The sequence below is a fragment of the Pristiophorus japonicus genome, chromosome 4 (genome assembly GCF_044704955.1).
Source record: "Pristiophorus japonicus isolate sPriJap1 chromosome 4, sPriJap1.hap1, whole genome shotgun sequence".
NCBI lineage: Eukaryota > Metazoa > Chordata > Chondrichthyes > Pristiophoridae > Pristiophorus > Pristiophorus japonicus.
The window spans coordinates 258,744,463-258,770,305 of NC_091980.1; the positions used below are offsets into that span (position 1 = coordinate 258,744,463).

Sequence of the window (25,843 nt, forward strand, 5' to 3'; positions counted from 1 at the left end):
CTAACATTGTACTCACTACTAACTGGCTTTCACACTCTGAATGCTGTGTTGCATAATCTCCACCTCTGCTCGTTCTCTCGGCTATTGAATAGCACGCTGGCAGCACTGTTGCAGCTTGTGGGTGAATAAGAGGTAGGTTTTTAAGAGCACCCTACCGTGCCATAGACTGAGCAGCGCGAGCTGCGAAGGGAGACGTCATCAAGATCCAGATCGGTGATTGGAGCGTGGGCAGTTACAGCAGGAGCGGCGAGGTCGGGGTGAAGGAGCGACGATAGATTGTAGAGGGATGTGATCGGGGACCAGGCGAGGTGTGAGTTCAGGGGCAGCACGGGCCAGCCCACACTGCGATACTTGTGCGCACTAGGTCCGTGCAACATAGCAGGTCTCCAGTCGCCTTGGGTAATCCTTGCCACTGGACTAAGACCTAGCTCTGTCAAACCTGTGTGGTGGCTGGTGTGCAACAGCCATCACGTGTTTTTAAAAAATAAAATCCACGCACTGGCATCTTCCACCCTTCAGGATGTAGTTCAGGACCTGGAATTTTAGGTCCTTCATTGAAACACCTGTGAACTTATCCTTTTTTGGTGTGGAAGCAAGTCATTCTCGTTTCGAGGGACCGCCTATGATGATGACTACTTCCAAACGACATTTTTTTCAACAGCTCATTCAGTGTATGTAACACTGTAGCCAAATTTTGGAGGAACTTTCTGTAATAATTCAAAAGACCCAAAAATGATTGAAGTTCAGAGAAATTCTTAAGAGTGGGTGCATTTCTGATTTGCGTCCAGCTTTCCCTTCGTTGGATGTAAACCATCTTTGTCGACTCTGTGCCCTACTCCAGAGTTTTAAAGCATCTCACACTTGTGAGCAGTCACTCGTACTCTGCTTCTCTAACCATTTGAGCACTTAATTCAACACCTTATGGATTTGCCTGTTTGGTGCTGAAATAAGGATGTCATCTAAATAACACACTACCCTTCAATCCCTTGCAAAATTTGGTTCATCCCCTGGAATATGTCGTGATATAGGGCCAGCTGAGTATTTATAGTCAAGCATGATCTGAACTCTTCATTTAACTCATCCACCTGTCAGCATTGTGAACAAATCTTCCACATTTGGCAACATATTGGATAGATTACCATCTGACCATCTAGCTTACCCATCTGACTTGGGTATAACAACAATGAGTGTAAAGCAAATACTCAGATCTACCTTAGAGATAATGTTCTCAGTTTCTCGTCTTTTGAGTTCTTGCTCAACTTTCTCCTTGAGTGCTTATGGTATGGGACATGGCTTGCAGTAAACTGGTCTTGTGTCCTTCTGCACTCTTGAGACTCGCCTTAAGTCTTGGATCGGACTGCCTGTTTCGCAGAACACTTTTCATACTGCTTGATATCTTTTCGATGCAAATTTCGCTTCCACATGAAAAATCTCATTCCAATCCAGCTTCAGTGATCCCAACCAATTTCTACCTATCAAGGCAGGCTTGCCTCCTGCCACTATTGAGGGGCAAGCTCTGATACTGATCCTTGTATTTCACTGGTATGGTGACACTTTCTACTACAGGGATTTGCTCTCCTGTGCAGCCTCGCAGCTCTCTTCGATTTCTCTAGTCGATAATCACGCAACTTGTCGTGATATAGTGATTCCGGTACTACTATCACTGATGCACCAGTGTCTATTTCCATGGGTATCCTGGTTCCTGCGATGTCTACTTGGGTGACGAAACCTCATGAATCGCTGTTGGATACCTTCGTGCTCCTGATGACTGGAATCTCCAGAAACTCCTCGGCCTGCTGCTTCTCCAACGCTATGTAGTATCTGGCAATTTCTACTTCTAGCATTGCTAGTCGGTTTACTTTTCTTTCGGCATGCCTTTGCAAGATGCCCAGTTTTCCTGCAGAAGAAACACTGCCTTCACACATGGACGGCTTTGAGTGATGAAGTCATGCTATCGGCACTACAATGCAGTGGCCAGTTGCTGCAGCCTTGGGGCCAACTGCCTTGTACTTTTTAGCCTGCAGCTGATTGACCTCAGTTGTCTGATGACTGGAAATGGCACGAAATTCTCGGGTGTATTGATCAGAGATATCCATCGACATAGCTGTCTGACAAGCTAAATCAAAAGTCAAATTGGGGGTTGTCAACAATTTACTTTTGATTTCGTTCATTTTTCAACCCACAAAGCGGTCACGCAAAGCTTGGTCCTGAAAGTTTCCAAAATGACATGATAAAGTTACAATGTACTCACTGATGCTCTCGTCATTTAATTGATCGCGATGGAAAGTCTAGCCCTATAACTTTCGGCAATTTCCAGAGGCTCAGGATTGTAGTGCTGTTCCAACTTGATTAGAATCTCCTTCAGTGGTGTGTCCATCAGCTTGGCTGGAACAAGCGCATTTTTCAGGCTTTTATACACCTCTGGGCCTGCTTCAGTCAAGAAAATAGTCCGTTCATTTCTAAAATCACCTGGTTACAGTTTACATCATTGGGGACTTTGACAATACTATTTGCGGTGAAAAACATTTCTAGCCGCTTCACATAGAAAGTGTCTCGGTCATGATGGAACTCACCCATGCGCCCTATTATTCCCTCTGGACTCTGGCAACGTCGACAGTTCAGCCACGTGTGCTCGAAATTTACTTTGGATTTTTAAAACGCAGAACCTCCATCGATTAGCAGGATTATCCTCCAACAAAAGTTTCTTAGGAAATCCAAAAATCGCATCCTCATTGCCAATCTGTGGTATCTTGAGACACCGCTTATACACCCAACTGCACAACGTGGCTCTCTGGTAAGAACTGAACGGAGCACATGGCATTATTGTTGTTGTATCATTAGTACACTAGGTGGCTCTACAACAGGATGACTTTTGGATTGCTCTAGCAAAGAGCCAATATTGCACTGTATAAATATCAACTCGTCTATCTTGAATAAGATTTATAAAATTAAGCCTTGATCCAGATTATGATTTAGGCAATACACTTGCTCCATGTGGTCTTCTGATATATTTTCCACATACTGACTCATGAAAAATGAATAAGCTCCCATCGAAATGGGATATTTTGGGAAACTGGCCAATTAAGTTTCCTTTCATGAAAGATATGTGATCTTTTGTAGATGGCACTATTTGCATCTTTTTTTAATTCACCTGTTATTTAATATTCCATATCAGGAATCTTGCCATTAGTCTTTTTCATTTTTCAACAATTTAATTGCATTATTTAATCTGTGATTTACATGATTTTGAATAATAATTTTGTGCTTTAACCTAGTCATTTCTGTTTGTGGTACTCTATCACCATCAAATTTGGAGTACTTTTAAATTTTATAATTTGATTAGTGTACTTTGACTCTTTCCAGCAATAGTACCATGTCATCTGCTTACATTCTCTCAATTCCAAAGACAATTTAAGATGTTTTCTAAACTCAGCAGAATTGCTCGCTGCAATGGTCTTACAAAGACAGTTTTATTGAGAATATCCTAACTCAATTCTTCAAAATGCAAAGAAATCTTGACTTCTGGTTCTTGCAAGAAGCTCCATTGTTCCAGGTGAGAGAGAATCAAATTGAGGATTACACTCTGGAGCATTCCAAAAGGATGAACTAATTGAGAAACATTTTCAGTGGCTCATGTGGCTGAAGAGAAAGCATTTGTACACTCAACCGCCTTCAGCACAAGTTGAAAATTTGACTCGAGCTCAATCTTGCTTGACCAGGTTGACCAATGTGTAAAGTCTTTGCACAGATGGTGTTAAAACTACCTTCGACAGAGGACGGTAATGCAGATTGCAGCTGACTCTATTTTGGCACTAACGCACAGCAGGTGGGTCTAGCTTTAGGCAGCAAATCTTCCAATTGATGTGTCTCTTACATTTGTAACAAAGTTGTTGATCAAGCAAAACCATTCAAGACTTTCTGGAAAAATTCCTTTTAAGATGTCTGGCAAAGTATGGCCAGGCTTTGTGCAGTTGGTTATAGTAACACTTCCTCCATTCCTGATAATGACCCATAAAGCACAAATGCTGCAGAACCCTGGTTTGATAACATGGTTTGATATTGTTGATCCTGTGGCACAATATGACTATCCTGAAACTTGTATATTTTACCCAGAATTAGATTAGAATACCATGCTTCCAAGGAGGATAGGGAGTAGTGTATCCTTAAGTGCCATCAATAGTAAAAGGAAAATTCCTCAATTACTTTGTTTCAGGATCTCGTTGCATCTTTTGATGGCCTTCTAATTGGTGGATTATCAACAACAGATTTAATTTTAAGATGCAGTTGAATTATTCACAGCTTGCATACTTCCAGGATTCCAGATCATCTTCCCTATGAGTTTTGCTACCAAAATAGTGAAGAGAAGAGCTTACAATGGTCACCTCTCAACAGATAACCTACAAAAAGTTCTCTTGGTGATATAAGGGCATTTATTTAGATAACCGTGTTGCCCAGAAGAATCCGTTTGGTAGCTGGATTAGGACAAATACTTGTGCTCTATAGATACTTTATCGGCAAGAATAGCTTTTTTGCCAAGCTCATTGTGTTAAGTTTATATCCGAGGATTGGTTGGGGGCAGGCATTGGGAGGGACAGTGGCCCACGAGTTCAGAATGGAAGGTCTGGGTCTCACAGCCATGGTACTCACCATGTGCTGGAGGAGGAGAAGAGACCAGGTCACCAGTGGGGAAGGAGAGGTCCAGTCGTCGCTGAAGGAGGAGAGGAGGCCAACCACCGTCATAGAAGAGACCTGATCGCCATTGAAGTCACCTGTGGGGAAGGAGAGGCTCAACCATCGTCGAGGAGGCCCATCTGCCCCCGCTGGAGGTATTCCGATCGCTGTTGGAAGTGGCCTGGTCGGAGACTCGCCGGGCGTCGTCGAGGATCGGGTGAAGTAGGTGAGTCACGCTGAGGAGGAGGCCACCGGTGGTGGGGGTGGGGGGGTGAGTAGGAGAAAGGAGGAAAGAGAGGTCCAGGTCGCTGCTGCGGGAGGCCCGGTCACTGTTGCCAATGGGTGAGTGGTGGGAAGTCTGAGGTAGGCCTGAACTTGTGGGATTTGCAGGGTTGGGTTTAAAGTGAAGGTTTAAGTGAATGCCCCCCCTATTGGGGTCTATTAGGGCTAGGGGATGTTTAGACAGTGGGAGGGGGTTGGTTGAGGGTGGAAAGTTGCCAGATGGGAGTTGTTTGGTGGGGAGCTCGCTCAGGAACTGTCATCCCTGCGGCCATCTTGCTCCATGGCGCAGCCCTGGACAACGTGGACCATTTCCCATACCTCGGGAGCCTCTTTATCAACGAGCAGGCATTGACGACGAGATTCAACATCGCCTCCAGTGCACTAGTGCAACCTTCGACCGCCTGAGGAAAAGAGTTTTTGAAGACCAGGCCCTCAAATTTGCCACCAAGCTTATGGCCTACAGGCTGTAGTAATACCATGTACAGTAGACACTTCAAGTTGCTGGAGAAATAGCGCCAACGATGTCTCCAAGATCCTACAAATCCCCTGGGAGGTCAGATGCACCAACGTTGGCGTCCTCGACCAGGCCAGCATCCCCAGCATTGAAGCACTGACCACACTTGATCAGCTCCGCTGGGCAGGCCACATAGTCCGCATGCCAGACACAAAACTCCCAAAGCAAGCGCTCTACTCGGAACTCCTTCACGGTAAATGAGCCAAAGTTTGGCAGAGGAAATGTTACAAGGACACCCTCAAAGCCTCCTTGATAAAGTGCAACATCCCCACTGACGCCTGGAAGTTCCTGGCCAAAGACCGCCCTAAGTGGAGGAAGTGCATCTGGTAGGGCGCTGAGCACCTCAAGTCTCATCGCCGAGAGCATGCAGAAATCAAGCGCAGGCAGTGGAGAGTGTGCGTCAAACCTGTACCACCCACCCTTTCCCTCAGCGACTATCTGTCCCACCTGTGACGAGGACTTTGTTCTTGTATTGGACTGTTCATCCACCTAAGGATTCATTTTTAGAGTGGAAGCAAGTCTTCCTTGATTCCGAGGGACTGCCTATGATGATGAAGTTTATACCAATCATTCAAATTGGTCTGAATATAGCTCAAGTCTCAACTGTAGTGACGGGAACAATTTTGTAGCAGTTTACTGTTGACATTCCTGATGAAACTTTGAAAATAGCGGTGAAAGGATTCTGCTCTCGCACCAATTTTTCCTGGAAAACAGCACTTGAACCAAATTGAAGCTACTGTGGAAATTTGCATGACCCAGCAAAGTCTGAAAACTGACTTGAGGATAGCTCCCAAATCCTAGACCACCAAGCTCTACTGTTTACGATTGTGGAGCAGAACAGAAGGAAATTTTATATCTGGCTTCAAACAATGTAAGTAGATTGTATAGCAAGATTTATAATCAGTGAGGCACATTTCAACCCCCTTTACAAAATGAAGCTGTTTATTTTTTTGGAGTTTCTAAAACTAAAATGTATGAGACTTGATGGATCTGAATAATTTCCTAGGGGGAAGGAAAATGCCCGGTTTCCTATCCTTCTGTTTCTCATCCTTTTCTCATCCTTCTAGTGCTACTCGGTTTGGTCACTACTGTCACCAACATAGTCAGACAAGGTAAAAAATATGCGACTGAAACTTGGAAATCTTCTATAATAACAGAAAATGCTGGAAATCTCAGCAGCGCTTCGTCACGGACCTAAAACGTTAACTCTTTTTCTCCACAGATGCTGCTTGAACTGCTGAGGTTTTCAACATTTTCTGTTTTTATTTCCGATTCCAGCATCCGCAGTATCTTGCTTTTGTATGGAAATCTTCTAGTAGGGCGCAGCTACATTTTTTTTCTAGCGAGCAGTTTTCTTTGTATAGAAAGTATTTCGCAATAAACACTTCTACCTGCTTGTAAAGGAGGTGTCTCAAGGTGACTTCCCACCTAATCTTTCTCCTGCCCTCGTGATGAAGGTTGAATTTTGAATGAGAAAAATATAGATAATCTAACGTCTCTCATCGTTTCCCAAATGTTTTAGATTTTAAATCCAGTGTGATTATCTTGAAATATCCAGATTTCATAGCTATATTGAAAAACCACTATCATTCAGCATCTTTTTAGTAGATAGTAAAATTCTATCGCCTAGCAACACTGATGAAAGCACAAATTGAGTTTAGTTTCACATCCTGAATGGTTGGTTTGCTTTGATGAAACACTTGCTAATTTCCTCATTGTTTGATTCCTTTAAAGCCTCTTATTAAATACTGCAGAAAATGCATTACTTTATTACAATTTTAAGCAGCATTTTTTTTGCTATGACTAAAACCACAAAAGGATTTACAGCAACATTTACAAAAAATAATTATTATATAGTTGCTCCGTATTTAAAACCTTTTTTTATTGATGGCTTTTGCTACAATACTGCATATGTGAAAAATATATTGTGTAAAACACTTTTATATTTAAAGCAGAACATCCTGTGTGCACGTCTTGTACGCCACGATCCAGATGTTGTACTTTGGCTTTGTGTTTTTCATTTGTAACAATCACTTAATGTTGGGTGCACTGACCTGGAGCCTGAAACTGTCGAGCATTTTCTAATCCGTTTGCTCACCAAATAACAATTTAACAGATTGTCCTGAAGAGAGGAGAGCCGTTCAGTGCGTTCCCGACGGCGGGCGGGGGTGGGGAGGGAAACGGCTGCCTCAACTTTGAGGCTTTCTCACTGCTGCAAGAAACCTCTGTGTTGATGGCAATGTGCTTTTATTAAAAAATGTTCAAAAATTAAACAGCTACAAAGAACTACAAAAATGGCCAAGTGCCAATGTTTCCTTCACACTGCGCGTGTGCGAACGCTCCAACGCGCACGCGCAGCGTTGCCGGCAGGAAAAAAACTAATTTAAATGGTACACTCCCACTTACAAAATCGGCGCGAGTGTAGGCTCCGCCCCCCTGCACGCCGCATCAGGCAGACAAGGAGCTGCAGGGCGCTCGAATAGCGCAGTTTTTTTTTAGGCGCGATAAACGGGCGCCCAGCTCGGAGGGGCGCCCATTTTTTTTTCGTGTGGAAACTTGGGCCCAAAGAGTTGTATATCCAAGAGACACAATAAATAAGCTGTGTAGATGGCAACATGATGTTACAAAGTGACAGGCAGGCGCAGTGAGTGGAGAAAAAACATTGACCAATGGAGTTCAATATAGTGAGGTGTGGGGTCATTCACTTTGGGTCCGAGAAAGACATCAGAATATTTTAATAAGGAGAGATTGGAGCTGTGGAAGAACAATGGCGACCATTTTACACGATCACTAAATTAAATCTTGGCATTTAACTCAGGGTTGGAATCAGCCTGGGACCAGATGTTTCAACTTTAAAGTTTAACTGTCAAGGGGCTGTGCACCCAAAAAAAATCACGTGGAACATTGGTTGGAATACAAAGTGGGGAAGTGATGCTTCAGATGTACAGAGTTTTGGTCAAACCCCATCTGGAGTACAGTGTTCAGTTTTGGGCACCGAACCTCAGGAAAGATGTTTTCTCCTTCACCAAAGAGCTTAAAGGATTAAAGTGAGGGTAGGTTGCATAAACTTGGTGTGTATTCCCTCAAATATAGAAGATTGAGGAGTGATCTAATCGATGTGTTTAAAATGAAGTTTCGATAAATTAGATACAGAGAAACTCTTTCCTTTTCGTGGGGGAAATCCATGAACAAGGGGTGCTGGGTCAAATTAAACTTTCATGTTGGGCAAAGGTATCCAGGGATATGGATCAAAGATGGGTCAATGGAGTTGAGGTACAGATCAACCCTGATCTAATTGAATGGCAGAACAGGTTCAAGGAGCTGATCAGGGTCTTTCTAGGATGAAGTTGGTGAGGGAGCAGTCCACCTAGTCAGCTGTGACTTCTCTGCTCCTAACCGATCGGGGGACCCAAGTGGCTGACCATTTAACACGTGATACAGCAAAAAGGAAAATAGCAAAAGATGCTTGGTTTAGATATTTGGTCTCTACCCTTTTTTGGGGGGGGGGGGGTGGGGTGGGTGGCATGGTCTCATCAGATTATCTGAGGAATTCTGCTTTAGTGAATATATTGTTGATGAAGAATAGCCTGCTCTCATTTCTGGAAACCCAGCCAGTTCATACATGATTAACAAAGGCTGGGTTGTACTAGAGACATTTAATACCTGTAAATTTAGGAGAATTCTATTCCAATTTGTATCTCCAAGCAATAGGTAGTTGCTCAAGAAGATGGTAACAATGCCTTAGTTATTCAAGCAGTGTGTCCCTAAACAGCCACAACAGGCATCAAGTAGGCAGACTTTCACAACTATAATGACACAATCAAATGATATCAAAAGTTAAATTTTGAGAGTTGTAGTCACTAGTATGGGTGCATATCTTCAGCTTCTGTTCAGCCCAGTAAATGCTTGTTAGTTCTCATGTATGTATTCAGCATAAGGATTGTTTTAAAGTGGATTGGGGGAATTAAGAAAATAAATGTAAGTTCTTTGGTCATGATTATTTGCTGTCGTCAAAGGAACAAATTTGATTTTCTTTTTTGTAGATGTTCCTGCAGCTGAACAAGAAAAGCTTTTTATTCAAAAACTGCGTCAGTGCTGTGTCCTTTTCGACTTTATTGCTGATCCACTTAGTGACTTAAAATGGAAGGAAGTGAAGAGGGCTGCTTTAAGCGAAATGGTGGAATATATCACGCACAACCGCAATGTTATCACAGAACCCATTTACCCAGAAGTAGTCCATGTGGTAAGTTATTTGTCAATATATTTATTGTGCAGCATTTGACTAGGGATAAACCTGTATTGGTTGATAAGTGTACAAACACCTAGATATTGTCCACTTTATCTCTGTTTAAAAAAAAATACTTATTTTATTTTGATCGGTTGCCAAGCAAAAGCAAATGACTCTGCATCAAATTCCTTAAACTGGTAAGTACTGGTCCAGACTAGTAGAACTGAGTTGGACTAGTGTCAATTGGAATTTGAACACCAATTCTTTCAATACCTGTTCATAATAAAGTGATTAATCTTTATACCAAAAATTGAGTATGATAAATAAGAAATAGGAGTGTTTTAGCTTTAGACAGTGGTTTGGGAATAAATAAATGGTATAGGTGTTCTATTTCCTGCTGAAATCATGAGAAGGTACCAGCCGAAGGACAGCTTGAACGAGGGATGGTGAAAGAGTGGAGTGAACAAGAGGGACTGGTCCCTCTAGAACGCAGAGACTGGAGGGTAAAATGTGTTTGGTGGTGGGATCATACTGTAGGTGGTGGAAATGATAGAATATGACTTTGTGAAGGCAGAGACTGGTGAGGTGGATGATGAGGACAATTAGGACCTCTTATTAGGAATGGGATGGAATAAGACAAAAACCTGGGAACTGAAATTGCATTTCATTTTTAACAGGTAATGAAACAAATGATAGATGTAGCACAAATTGATTAAAGAGCAGTGTGTGAATGTCTTTGGCTAACAGAAGTATATGGGATTAGGGTTTAATTAGGGACTAAATTATTCTACAAGGAAAGGATCAATACATTTAAAATGTATTATCCATCAAGACTTGAATAACTCCCAGTTTTTAATCTATCAAAATGACTTTGAAATTGTACCCTTTCATCTGAAACTTCAAAGAGTAATGTTTGCTACAAATGCTAATGATTATACAGAATTATGTTGTTTTTGGTCCCAACCAAGCTGAATTGTAGTGCACATTAAGCAACTGATAGTCACACTAACAGTCACACTATAACATTCACATTATAGCTTTATCAAAAATTTCAGTTTTATTTGGCATCTATCTGTTTATTTTAAATAGTTTTAAAAGGCTCAATTTTAGCCAGGAGTTGCTCCGTTTTTTTTGGAGCAACTTGATTTTTCTGGAGTATCTTAAAAATCCCCATTTTGCACATTCAATTTGCTCCAGTGTAAGTGAGTTTCGTTTTTTTTTCTCAAAAGGGGGTGTTACCATCCACCTATGCCAGTTTTGGCCATTTAGGCCACTTTGGCCAGCTAATAGTTACTCCAAATCTACTTGGGCCAGCATATATGGCCACTTCAGAAAAACCTTGTGGAGAGTTAAGAAATCAGCGCAGGCAGGTACGTCGGTGGCCAGCAGGACTTAATGACTTAGTTATGTATGTGAACCTAACGTGTCAGACTTGCCACCTGTGGGAGACCTATGGGTCACCTGTGTACCTTGGAGCAAGCAGATATAAAAAGCAGCCAGCCCACTATGCTGCTGCCTCACTGGAGTTATATTAAAGAGACCAAGGTCACAATGGTTTGAGCTTACAACACATGGAGTTATAACTCCACAGCCTTATGGAGTTATTCTGAACTTAACAACTTGACTAAAGAATGTGAATAGGATCAAACAGCTATGCAGGACATCATATGACAAATTTCGCAAAGTTAATTTACTATGCAACCGAAGCATTCATGGAAGCTTAAACTACAAACATAAAATAAGTAAAAGATAGTTGAATTAAATTGCCCTAATCTCGCAACTAATAAACAACTATTTGTTTGCAATGATTATACTGGGCAAAAATTGAGCCCATATTATCTCAATAAAGTCTACTTCAATAAATAAGATATTGTGTGTTCTTCCGTCACTTATGTTCTTCTTTCACAATAGTACCAGGTGAATAGGCTTGACAAATGGTCATCACTATTCACAAGACAAAACATATTTACATAATTTTTTCAAAATATTCAAAAGTCCAGGAAAATGACAAACCATTAAGAAAGTTCAAAAATAGCTACAGTGCATAAAATTTCAAACCTGAGGTCGATCGCACCGGGAGGCCACTCAGCCAGGGCTAGGGGCGGGCATCAGGTCCTGCACACACCGGCTACAGCACTCGCAGGGACTGGGGCGAGGAGCTACTGCACATGCGCGGGCACTCCACTGCGCATGTGCAGACGTCCCGGCGCTGTTTTCAGCGCAGGACGCTGGCTCCGTCCCCGACTCCATTGGCCACGCTGCGCGACTAAGGGAATTAAATCACTACAGTATAGGCTACACGGGGAATATTCTTGTTGCCCACTTTTTAAACTAATTAATTTCACACAAATCATTGCTGTCTCAAAGATAGAGTGAGTAGTTTTGTATTTCTCTAGCTAAGAGCAGTACAGGGGCGATAGATTGATTATCTACCTTTTGTGCTGTACACTTCTATGGATTATGTTGGATACGTTACAACAGTACAATTTTAAAAAAGAAATCCCTAACTAAACAGATGTATTGTAACAGTGTTTTTTAAATTGCTACATTTCTCCAGGGTTTCCACCAATCTTCTGCCAAAGTTACAGCTTGTAGGGCCCAAGTTTCGAGCCGCGTCTAGAACGGCGCAGTCCCGACCTGGACTCCGGTTTTTCGCGCCACAAAGTGCGCCTAAAAAAACCCCTCCAGATTCTCCACCTTCCTGCAGGTCCTCTGGCCCTCGGCGCGGAGCAGCAGGAGCTGTAGGGGGCGGAGCCAGGTCCCTGCGCTGAAAACAGTGCCGGGACCTCTGCACATGCACGCTACAGTGGGCACGCAAGTGCAGTAGCTCCAGGTGCCCGAAACTGTGTGGGAGGGGCCCGAAGCACGCAGCCCCTAGCCCTGACCGAATGGCCTCACTAGGGCTGCGTGAATAAGGCTCCTCCCAAGGCCAGCTCCTGCTTCCTCCCGACCCGACTTGACTCCTGCTTCCTGCCTCCAGACCGCCCCGATTCTTCTCATCCTCATCCTCATCCTCATCGATGTGACCTAACCTTCCCCCCCCCCCCCCCCCCCGGACCCGACCCAACGCCACCTAACTGTAAATCTGGTGCTGGGGACGGGCCCTGCCCGAAGTCTCGGGCCCGGCCCGTTCAGCCTTCTGCCCCCTTCTCCTTTCCCCCCCCCCCCCACCCATCTCCTTTTCTTCCCCCCCCCCCTCCCCTCGCTGTCAGAAACACAGACACTGACAGACAGAGAATGAGAGACACACGCAGACAGAGATAGAGACACACTGGGGGTGGGGGGGTACCATCCCAGCACGCTGTTGGAGGGCTCCCGGTGCTGCAGTCGGTAAGTAGAAAATGTTTTGTTTTATTGATTTAAAAAAAAAAAATTATTTCTTATTAATTGTTTTTGATTTATTGGTTGATTTATTGATGTATTTATTATTGATGACGGCTCTTTATTTGTAAAACTGAAGTGTTTAATGTTTGTAAGCTTCCCTTTTTAAACCCCCCCCCCATTCCCTACGCCTGATTTTCTAAAGTGTAGACAAGGTTTTTTCGAGCGTACAAAAATCTTCACTTACTCCATTCTAAGTTAGTTTGGAGTAAGTTTTCACTGACGAAACTTTGAAAACGGGCGTAAGTGGCCGGACACGCCCCCTTTTGGAAAAAAAAATTCTGTTCCAAAGTGAAACTATTCTAACTGACTAGAACTGGAGCAAACTAAATGACGAGAATTCCGATTTCTAAGTTACTCCGTTCTATACCAGTTGCTCCTAAAAATCAGGAGCAAATCATGTGGAAACTTGGGGCCGTATTGTGGTAACATTGATAGTGTAAGGTTTTGGCTCTAAGTTTAATGCAGAGGCATATTTTAATTTAGCAGTTCAATAATGCCACTGCTGGATCTGAAAGATATCTAGTGAGGTTGGAATCCAGCTCACTTGGGACACCCTGCCCTGCGGTTGATGAGCCTTCCAACAGTCACTGCTATTTGTGCTCGATAATAAAGTGACCCAGCAAGGAGTCAACACTTTTTGGGGGTGGGGGCGTGGGGAGATTGGAAAGAAAGAAGAAATTGGCAAGTCGAAAAATATAAATTTGTTATATTGCTCAATCATTCTGATCAGCTTTTAATCATATTTTGCAGAAGGATATTCTTGAACAGTTTAGATTTGAAAATTTAGCTTTTTCATAAATGTTAAAGGTTCACTGAAAGTTTGGGCTTTAGTGGTCCAAGCTGGCAAAATTTTGCACTGCATGTTCCATTTTACTTAAGCTAGCTTGAAAAGGCAGATACTCATCAGCATCATCACAAAGGTCTTGCCTTTGTTAGAGGATCATTTGTGGCCTGTGTACGATCAATATTTTAATAATTTTGGGTATAGGCTGGAACTATGGGCCCAAGTTTCCACAGGATAAAAAACGGGCGCCCCCCCCCCCCGAGCGGGGCGCCCGTTTTTCGCGCCTAAAACGGCGGCAGAAAAAAAAACGCGCTATTCCCGAGCGCTTTGCAGCTCCTTGTCGGTTTGGCGTGGTGCCCAGGGGGGCGGAGCCTACACTCGCGCCGATTTTGTAAGTGGGAGGGGGCGGGTACTATTTAAATTAGTTTTTTTCCCTGCTGGCAACGCTGCGCATTGGAGCGTTCGCGCATGCTCAGTGTGAAAAAAACATTGGCACTCGGCCATTTTTGTAGTTCTTTGTAGCTGTTTAATTTTTGAAAATTTTTTAATAAAAGCACATTGCCATCAGCACTTGCAGCCTTCTCACTGTCTCCTTCCCCTCCCCTCCCCTCCGCGGCGGCAAACCGCTGTCTCCTTCCCCCTCCCTCCCCTCCACGGCAACAAAGCGCTGTCTCCTCCCCCCTCCCTCCCCTCCGCGGCAGCAAACCGCTGTCTCCCTCCCCTCCACGGGAAAGAACGGGCGCCTCCCCCCACCCCCCCCCCCCCCCCCCCCCTGCGGGAAAGAACGGGCGCCTCCTCTCCCCTTCTCCCCCCCCCCCCCCCCCCGGGCAGAACAGGCGCCTCAGGCTGACTGCAGAATTCTCCGTGCCTGAAGCACTTTCACACAGGTAGGAAGATGGTTTATTTAATCTTTTCTTTGCTTATTAATGTTTATTCAGGTTGGATTTATTTGTATATTATTTGTAGAAGTATAAATAAGAATTTATTGTAGAATTTAATGACTTCCCTCCCTCCCCCCCCACCTCGTTCTGGACGCCTAATTTGTAACCTGCGCCTGATTTTTTAATGTGTAGAACAGGTTTTTTCAGTTCTACAAAAATCTTCACTTGCTCCATTCTACTTTGGTTTGGAGTACGTTTTCACTGTGGAAACTTTTAAATCAGGCGTCAGTGGCCAGACACGCCCCCTTTTGAAGAAAAAATTCTGTTCCAAAGTAGAACTGTTCTACCTCACTAGAACTACAGGAAAAAAAATGTGGAGAATTGCGATTTCTAAGATAGTCCGTTCTCCACCAGTTGCTCCTAAAAATCAGGTGCAAATCATGTGGAAACTTGGGCCCTATATTTTATTTGTGAACTAGAATAAAACTTTAGAATTTTGATCATCGCAATTTTTTCCAGTGGTTCAACTATACCAAACTGTCATGTGAAATACTGCTAACCTCTGAAAACCTTTTCAGTTTGCGGTGAACATGTTTCGAACGTTACCACCATCGTCTAACCCCACGGGAGCAGAGTTTGATCCTGAAGAGGATGAACCAACATTAGAGGCTGCATGGCCTCATCTACAGGTACTGTATGTTATCAGTATTTAAACATTCTAGTTCAGAGCTCATGATCTCTGACAACCAGAGAAGAAAGCCTTGTTTCTTGAATTCGTTTTTATTTTCTCATTTTTCCCTTTTTCTCTCCATTTGTTTTCTATTGTCTTTTGAAACCATTTGTTGTTTTCCTTTGTTGTTTCCATACTGTGTGGAAAATTTTGGCCGTATGAAAATCTCTTTTTTTTTTAAAACTGCTTAAATACCATTCTATGACCAATCACCTGTGAAAACATTAAATTTTAATCTTAAAAATATGTTTTCCTGTTTCCTGTTCATTCAGTTGCTGAATCTAACTGCATGATTTCTGACATGGGAAATGATCTTGCAGTACTGTCATTGAAAACTGCACCATTGTGTGGCCATTTTGTTCAGTAGTTCTTCCTACGCTGCAAATGAAGTATTGTTCTGGACCACACCCTGTTGGCACCAATTTGTCTATGCACATGGGAGGAAGTTCTGTTTGTGTTTTCTGTACTTCAGTAGATCACTTTTTATTAAAAGTTTGTATTTGCATTCCAAATCTTAGTCTATTGAGACCAGTCTCTGGCAAATTTGCCCTGATTGAATCATATTTCACTCTAGTCAATGTGAGCATTTTGTTCAAGCTTATCTTTGATTTCATGGATTCTTCCCTGTGGAAAATAACTACAATGCTTGCATACTGAAATGAGACTTCCAGAAGTTTGAAGCTTGGTTCAAACTTGGCGAAACGGCTTGTTGTGGTAGTGTTGTTTGCTGGAAGACAATTCTAGTGGCAAGTATGTCCAAGCTTGACTCTTCCAAATACAGACACTGCCAAGATCTGTATCCTTCAAGAATTACAACAAATTACAACTCCAGATAAGAAACAGATTTTAATTTAGATAGGGATAAAGCATTTGTTCATATAAGTGTAGACGTGCAACTTCTACATTCAAAAAATTCAGTTCGCCTGATTGCATCTGATCTGATTGAGTTGCCAAAACTATGGAATCCACCTGCAGTATAATGGAATGAATTTCATGATGGGAGCTCCAACTGTTGGAAGACATTCTGTAACATAAATCTAATTTCTGTCCAGTTAGATCCCTAATTTTCTTTAGTCATGTGCATCAAATAAAACTTGGAGCATAAGCCAAAACAAAGGTGATCGGTTTCCAGTACCCTTTGTTTGAAGATCCTCCTGCAAGGTGGGATAAGAAGTTCAAGAAAAACGGTCATTTGGCTTGAACAAATTCAGTCAGCCATTTTTTTCAGTCTTTCAGTATAAGTGAGGGCCATGTCACTTGGTTGCCACTTCTTTTTTGAATGATTAGACCTGAACCACTTCCTCAGGTTAAATCATCAAAACTGATTCCAAAACTGGCTGAGGCAACTACTTTGAAGGGTACTGAAGCTGCACCTGTAATGGGGGGAAAATGAACTATTCATTTGCTTAAAACTGGCATCAGATCAATGGTAGCGCCAAATATTAGACCAGTGACCAGTGGCAGACGAGCTATTATTTCTGTCCCCTTAACCCCAGCAATGCAATACAGAATACTGATTGGTGCAACTTGGAGCTTTTTGGAAGTGCTCGCTGTTTATAGTTGATACTTAATCTGATTTGGAACTCGGGTCTATATCTGCACCAGGATAATGTAAAATGCAAAATACTGCAGATGCTAGAAATCTGAAATTAAAATAGAAAATGCTGGAAGCACTCATCAGGTCAGACAGCATCTGTTGTGTAGAGCGATTGATGGTAGAGTTAGTGTTGCAGTCCATTACCTTTTGTCAGAACCCTGCACAAAATCAAACCTGGACCATCTTTGTATCCAAAAATGAGATGTTTTCAGTATTACAGTACATTGAGTGGAAAAATGGCCCCAAGACTGAATGCCAAGTCAGGAAGGGTTACTGGAAACTTGGCAAGAGAGGATGGATTTTAAGAAAGTTTTAAAGGAGGATAGAGATGTATAAAGGAATTCCAGAATGTTGGGCCTGGGCAGTTGTGTGCTCTGCCTCCGTGGTAGAGTGAAGGAAGGCAGGAAGGCAGGCTGGATAAAAGGCCAGAGTTAAAGGAGAAGAGTGGTTGGCAGAATATAAGGCTGGAGGGAAATGTAGAGATACGGTGAGGCAAGGTCATCGAGGGATTTGAAGACTAGGTTTAAAATTAATGCATTTGAGGATGAGAAACCATTGTAGATCAGTGAGGACAGTGGTGTTTGATTCCCAAAGCAAGCGCTCTACGCGGAGCTTCGACACGGCAAGTGAGCCCCAGGTGGGCAGAGGAAATGCTTCAAGGACACGCTGAAAACCTCCTTGATAAAGTGCAACATCCCCACCAACTCCTAGGAATCCCTGGCCCACGATCGTCCAAAATGGAGGAAGAGCATCCAGAAGAGTGCTGAGCACCTCTACTCCCATTGCCGAGAACAAGCGTAGACAGCGGAAGGAGTGTGTGTCAACCCAGGCTCCCCACCCACCCTTTTCTTCAACCACTGTCCCACCTGTGACAGAGACTGTAGGTCCCACATTGGATTCCTCAGTCACCTGAGAACTCAGAGTGGAAGCAAATCATCCTTGACTCCGTGGGACTGCCTATGATGATGATGTTTGGTTAGCGGGACAAAATACATAGAGTTTTGGTTAAGTTGGATTTATGTAGGATTGGATGCCAGCAAGGAGTCTAGATTGATAAAGGCATGTTTTAGGGCTTCAGCGGCTAGGAGTGGAGGTAGACAATGTTGTGGGGGTGGAAGTAAGTAATCCATTGTGATGGACAGGAACAAGAATGAAACTTGTGGGTCATGCAGGATGCCAAGGCTGTTAATGTTCTGGTTCAGCTTGAGACGATGATGAAGGAGGAGGATGGAGTCGGTGGGGAGGGTGTCTTTGGTCTTCCAAATGATGAGATGGAGGAAGGTATGATTCATCCAAGAATGGATTTCAAGAAACCGTCTGAAAGCACAAAGGCATTCTAAGGATTTAGTGATCATGGAGAGTGAGAACTGTATATCCTCAATGTACACATGAAAACTGAACCCATGCCTATGGATAATGTTGCTGAGGGCTGTGTGTAAATGAGAAAATGGAAGGAACTGGGGATAGATCTTTGAGGGGATCAGAGCTGAAGGTGCAAGGGAGGGAAGAAAAACCATTGTTGGAGATGCATTGGCTCAGACTGGAACCATCCAAGGGCATTTCTTCAGAGTTGTGCTTGAGAGAGGAGACATTGGAGGGAAATGACGTGATTAAATGTGCCAAACACTGCTGAGAAGGGAGTGATGATACATATGTAGTCATCATCACAGAGCACATCATTAGTGACTTGGCTAAATCTGTTCAGCCTTGCTTAGATTTGTGTGTTTGATTCTTCTACAAGTTAGATGATCATGGATCAGAGCATAAATGATTATATAATAGTCCGTGGAAATGATTCATTACATTTGCAGACTTTGAAACTGGAAGTTCACAGCAACTAAAGACTGAAGATGAATCTGTAAGGACCAAATCATCTAAGGTGGGTCTTTAAAGGCCAAATATTAGGCAAACGTGAGCAGTAGCAAAGAAGGTTTTTGAGAGCCCAGAGTACTATGGCAACATATCCGCACTAATACAAAACTGCATAGAATATTGATTGGTGTATCTTGGAACACTTTTTGAGAGTATCTCCTGTTTACAATTGATCCCCTGTTTGATCTAAAACTAAAGGTGTTTGTAATCCAAGATTCACCTACCTGGGGAAACCATACCTGGACATTCTTTGCACCGAAGATAGCTTTCTAGTGAATGAGGTGGTTTCACAAAGCAATTTTATTGAGTTGAGTATTCTTTGTATGTCATGATGGTACAATGCGAATAGATGTTATGTGCTATTGATCAGTGGAAAGAATCCATGAAATACGCAGGTTTTGAAACTAGAAGCCATCATCAAATAAAGACTAAAGATGAGCCAGTAAGGACCAAATCAGCTGAGATAGCTATTGAGCCAGTACTAGGGTATGGAAGCATAGATTGGACCAAAATGGCATTGGTCCCAGGCAAACAGAATATCTTGCCAAACTTTACCAAAAAGATGAACAAACTTGGAAAAAATACAATAGAACTGTTATTAAACTGCAGATCAAGGAGTTAAAGAGCAATCCACTGTAAGGTAAGCTATCTCTGGTGTGGACAGTCAAGACTGCTGGTAACAACTGGAGAAAGAACTAAAGGTGTGGTTTAGGCCCAAGCTTTTATAAGGCACAATGGGGAAGAAGTTGACCAAGATGACCATACATGGTGCAGTTTTTAGAGGGACAATGACCCTCCATGATCATCTTGTATTTCCCCTCTTTCCCCCCCCCCCCCCCATATAACACTTTTATGTATGAAAGTTGAATGAATTACAACACTTCTGGGGTGTCTACTCCACTACTTCAAAGCAAGGAAGTTAAGGTAAACCTTAAGTCAGCGGTTAGGTCTCAGCTAGAGTATTGTGTCCAATTCAGGGTACCATATTTTAAGAAGGGAGTAGAGGAGATTAACCAGAATGATATCTGGTTTGAGGAACATCAGTTATGTGGAGAGACTAGAGAACCTGGGATTGCTCTCATTTATAGCAGAGAAAGTTAAAGGGAGATTATATAGAGGTGTTCAAAATTATAAGGGGTTTTGATAAAGTAGATAGGAAGAAGCCGTTTCCACTGGTAGGCGGATCAGTAACCAGAGGACACAGATTTAATATAATTGACAAAATGCCGAGGGTGGGGGGGGGATGTTAAGACTATTTTTATGCAGCCAATTGTTTATCTGGGATGGACTGCTTGAAAGGGTGGTGGAAGCAGATTCAACAACAACTTGCATTTATAGAGCATATTTAATGTAGTAAAGCATCCCAAGGCGCTTAACGAGCAATATCAATAATTGGGGATGCATGAGGCCAGAATTAGAAGAGCGCAGAGATCTTGAAGGTTTCTAGGGCTGCAGGAGCGCTACGGACATGGGGAGACCATGAGGGATTTGAAAACCAGGATGAGGATTTTAAAATTGAGGTGTTTGTCAGACCGAGAGCCAGTGAAGGTCAGCAAGCAATAGGGGTGATGGGTGAATGAGATTTGGAGTGGGTTAAGACAAGGGCAGCAGAGTTTTGGATGCGCACAAGTTTATGTAGATTCAATAATAGCTTTCAAAAGGAAATAGGTTATATAATTGAAAAGGAGAAATTTGCAGGGCTCTGAAAAAAGAGCATGGGAGTGGGTCGAATTGGATAGCTCTTCAAAGAGCCAGCACAGACACACTGGGCCAAATGGCCTCCTGTGCTATCTGTTTCTATGGTTCTGTAATTTTTGTAAATTTGTCAGTAGCTTATTTCATGAATTACTGATCCTACATTAGACTTCTTGGATTTTCTCACTACAAATCAGCATGGAACTGCTAGCAAGCAACCACAGCATGCGTTCAAAGGATAACAACAACACATTTATATATATCCCTTTTTTCGCCACCATTCTATGCCGTTTTTTTGGCGTTCGCTGATTTTTTTGGAGCAAACCAAAACCTACAAGTTTCGCCAAGGTTTCTGCGTCATCGTAAACTAAAGGCTGATTTTTTTTTTTTAGTTCCCGATTTTTTTTTTTTGACGTCTGTGGCTGCTGGCAGTGCCATTTCTGGCCATTTAAGCGAGTTTGGCCATCTAGGATATTTTCAAAAATAGCAGTGTACTGTTCTGAAAAACCTTAAGGTGACTTAAAGTTGGTGCAGAAGATAGAGATCCACGGCCCGGGAGGGGAGGGGGAGGGGTCATTCGACCCGGGATAGCAGCAGCACTGGGGGCGGGGGTGGCCACTCGGCCCATGATAGGAGTGGGGGGGCCATTCGGCCCACAATAGAAATGGCACTGGTTTGGGGTTTTGGGGGGGGGGGGGTGGGAGAAAGAGAGAAAGAGAATCGGGCATTGGCCTGGGATAGCAGCGGCACCCAGGGCTGTACAATTGCTTCTGTCTTGCTGCATCTTGTATGTTTCACTTTTCAGCCTCAGCCCTTCAGTGTATCCCTCGTTACCCTGGCAACCTCAGTTTTTCGGCGCAGACCTTAAGCTCCACCCACAGAGCCCAAGGACAATCTGCGCCGCTCCAAAATGATTTTATTCCGGCGAAACTTGCAACTTTTTTTGAGGTGCAGTCAGGCGCTAAAAAATCGGATGTACCTCTACAACTGCACCAAAAATCGGCAGTGTGAAAAATTGGCCCCATAGTCCCTTTTTTAATATAGGGTAAAGAAAAAATACATGCCGTGCCAAAGAAGGATCCATTAGGAGAGGGAACCTAAAGCTTGCAAAAAAGATGGGTTTTAAGGATTTTAATAGAAGAGGAGGTAGTGAATTGGTGGAGTTTAAGAAGGGAATTATGGAAAGTGGAGTCTGTCATTGAAGGCATGTTTGCCAGTGGTGGGATGAACCGAGGAGGGGTTGTGGCACTGGAGAAGGTTACACCGAATGGGGAGGGGCTTAACTTGAGGGTAGAGGATCAGAGGCCAGCAGTAATGGGAGTTTGGCAATGATCAAGGAATGGATAGCGGTTTCAGTGGCAGATATGTGGAGGTGAGCAATGTTGAAAATGGAAGTAACAATCTTTTTGGTTGGAAGCTCAGCTTGAGGTTGAATAGAGTGCCAAGGTTGCAAACATCTGGTTCAGTCTGAAGCAGTGGACTTGGAGGGGATAACTGATATTGAGGGCCAAAGACAATAGCTGGAGGAAATAGAAGCTTATCCAAGTCTGGATGTCTGATGTGCAGTCAGACAGCTTGCAGATGGTGGACAAGTGAAATCAATGTACATGTGGAAGCTGACCTCGTGCAATTGATGACACCAAAATGGAGAAGAGGCAACACCAAGGATTTATCTTTGGGGGCTCCCAGAGTGACATTGAAAAGCCATTGATGGAGATACTCTGGCTATTATTGGATAGCCCCACTGACTCTTGGGAATCCCTGGCCCAACACTGCTCAAAGTGGAGGAGAAGCATCTGCGAAGGCACCGAACACTTCAAGTGTCTTTGTTGGAGTGCACGGAAGCCAAGTACAAACGGAAGCGGAAGGACCATGTGGCAAATCAAGCACCCCATCCACCCGTCCCTCCAACCACCATCTGCTCCACCTGTGAAAGAAACTGTAGATCCCGCATTGGTCTCATTGGTCACCTTAGAACTCATTTTAGTGTGGTAGCAAGTCATCCTCTCCTCTGGGTGACTGCCTAAGATGATTATTGGATAGGTAAAAATGGAACCATGCATGCACAGTCCCACCAAGCTGAACTGAGGTGAGGCATTGGAGGATGGTGTGGTTGACTATTAAATACAACAGAAAGATCAGTAGTATAATAAACTATGTTCCAAGTCAGTGTGTCATTCGTGATTTTTGTTAGCTATTTCAGTGCAGAGAAGGGTGGAAAGATTCAAATAGAGTGATGGGAGCGATGAGCACTTATCTGGAAGGTGACAGCGCCTTCAGAGACTTTGGAAAGGAAAAAAGAGTTGGAGATGGGTTGGCAATTTGCAAGAACAGAGGGGATGAGGGTGGTTTTTTTTTGAGGGAAGTGATGGTCATTTTGAAAGGTGGGTTGCGGGGGGAGCGAAGGTGCGTGAGAAGCGGGAACAATTTGCAATGGTGGCCAGGCAGGGAAATTGGTTAGCAGTTTAATGGGAATAAGATAGAAACTAGGTGCGGGAGTAGGCCATTCAAGCCTGCACCACCATTCAATAAGATCATGGCTAATCATTCACCTCCGTACCCCTTTCCTGCTTTCTCTCCATATCCCTTTATCCCTTTAGCCGTAAGGGCCACATCTAACTCCCTCTTGAATATATCCAATGAACTGGCATCAGCAACTCTCTGCATTAGGGAATTCCAGAGGTTAATAACTCTATGTGAAGAAGTTTCTCCTCATCTCGGTCCTAAATGGCTTACCCCTTATCCTTAGACTGTGACCCCTGGTTCTGGACTTCCCCAACATCGGGAACATTCTTCCTGCATCTAATCTGTCCAGTCCCGTCAGAATGTTATGTTTCTATGCGATCCCCTCATCCTTCTAAACTCCAGTGAATAAAGGCCCAGTTGATCCAGTCTCTCCTCACATGTCAGTCCAGCCATCCCAGGAATCAGTCTGGTAAACCTTCGCTGCACTTCCTCAATAGCAAGAACGTCCTTCCTCAGATTAGGAGACCAAAACTGAACACCATATTCCAGGTGAGGCCTCACCAAGGCCCTGTACAACTGCAGTAAGACCTCCCTGCTCCTATACTCAAATCCCCTAGCTATGAAGGCCAACATACCATTTGCTGCCTGCTGTACCTGCATGCCAACTTTCAATGACTGATGTACCATGACATCCAGGTCTCGTTGCACCTCCCCTTTTCCTAATCTGTCACCATTCAGATAATCTGTTTTTGTGTTTTTGCCCCCAAAGTGGATAACCTCACATTTATCCACATTGTACTGCATCTGCTATGCATTTGCTCACTCACCTAACCTGTCGAGTCACCCTGCAGCCTCTTAGCGCCCTCCTCACAGCTCACCGCCACCCAGTTTTAGTGTCATCTGCAAACTTGGAGATATTACACTCTATTCCTTCATCCAAATAATTAATGTATATTGTAAATAGCTGGGGTCCCAGTATCGAGCCCTGTGGCACCCCACTAATCACTGCCTGCCATTCTGAAAAGGACCCATTTATCCCGACTCTTTGCTTCCTGTCTGCCAACCAGTTCTCTATCCACGTCAATACCTTACCCCCCAATACCATGTGCTTTAATTTTGCACATCAATCTCTTGTGTGGGACCTTGTCAAAAGCCTTTTGAAAGTCCAAATACACCACATCCACTGGTTCTTCCTTGTCCACTCTACTAGTAACATCCTCAAAAAATTCCAGAAGATTTATAAAGTATGATTTCCCTTTCATAAATCCATGTTGACGTGGACCGATCTTGTCACTGCTTTCCAAATGCACTGTTGTTTCATCTTTAATAATTGATTCCAACATTTTTCCCCATTACTGATATAGGCTAACCGGTCTATAATTACCTGTTTTCTCTCTCCCTCCTTTTTTTTTTTAAAAAGTGGTGTTACATTAGCTACCCTCCAGTCCATGGGAACTGATCCAGAGTCGATAGACTGTTGGAAAATGATCACCAATGCATCCACTATTTCTAGGGCCACTTCCTTAAGTACTCTGGGATGCAGACTATCAGGCCCTGGGATTTATCGGTCTTCAATCCCTTCGTGAAGACAGAATCAAAGTATTTGTTCAACTGATCTGCCATTTCTTTGTGCCCCATTATAAATTCAAGGTGGGTTTCCGATGAGTCTGAGAGGGCATGCGGGAGATGGGAGAGAAACTAGAGACGGGTTCAGCACTAGGGTAGTGCGGTTCTGGAGAAAGGTTTGACCTGATGGGCAAGAAATAGGGGGAAGAAGCAGCAGAAACAGATGGTCTCTCTCTATGTGGCAAAGAAATCCATGGGCTTCTTGCTTGTTAAGGGACCGAGGGAATGGGTTTAAGTAGGCGGTTTTAAGTCTAGAAAAGGAGCCTGTCATTATGTTTGCCCTCAAGGGTGATCCGAGAGTAGTGGGTGAACTATTTGGTAGTGGAGTGAGGCCCAGTAGAACTTCTATGTGATCCACTCAGACTCAGCAGTGTTTACCTGAACCAGTTTTGCGCCAGGTATTCTGAAATTTGCCAAATTTGAAGGGAAATTGCATAGGACTACTTTTGTAAATTTCATGAGTCTACAGTAGATCATGGACCAGATTTTGCTTGAGAAAAAAATGTCTGAACAATACATGCAGTTACTAATACAAAAATTGGCCAGGAAGAGATATCCCATGAATTGAAAATTGCCACATGTTGCTGGCCAATTTACACTACTCCGCCATTAGCTTCGCGAAATTAGAGACTAGTGCTTGATCTCCCCGTGATTTTCATTTAAGTTGTTGCATTTCCATGTTAATTTAATGATGAGAGATTGTAAAAATGTCACTTTTAATTTTTTTTTGTTACTTTTCCTTTCTCTTTTTCTCTCTTCTCTTTCTATGCTTGATTTGACATTGGGATTCACCCACTCTAATTCACCCTCCATCTTAGTCTTTCCTCTAACTAATGGGGTACGGTGCGAGATGTCCTGCTCCAGCAAAATCTGACCCATTTTCTTGGGCTTAGTATCACTATCACCCCTGTAAGCAGGCCTTGCAAACCTTACTATGAGAAATAATACCTTTACTGACCAATATCTAGTTCGACATAGCACTACCTGGGGATCAAACATAGACCTTTTTGTGTATGGATAGTATGAGCATCTGTTGCCACCTGCATTTCCTGTCAAAGATGGATCAAGCACTCGAGTGAGATGAGCCATGATTATAAACCAACAAACTGATTT

The 25,843-nt window shown here is 43.3% G+C and overlaps 1 protein-coding gene across 5 annotated transcripts in view; it reads left to right on the forward strand.

The window, feature by feature from the left end:
• The window catches only part of LOC139263376 (serine/threonine-protein phosphatase 2A 56 kDa regulatory subunit gamma isoform), a 181,448-nt gene that overhangs the window by 92,719 nt on the left and 62,886 nt on the right, over positions 1 to 25,843 (forward strand). For all 5 annotated transcript variants that reach the window (XM_070879380.1, XM_070879379.1, XM_070879378.1 and 2 more), the window contains 2 exons: positions 9,511 to 9,710; positions 15,323 to 15,433. In XM_070879380.1, coding sequence (XP_070735481.1) covers positions 9,511 to 9,710; positions 15,323 to 15,433 — 311 coding nt within the window. The remainder of the gene's footprint in view (positions 1 to 9,510; positions 9,711 to 15,322; positions 15,434 to 25,843) is intronic.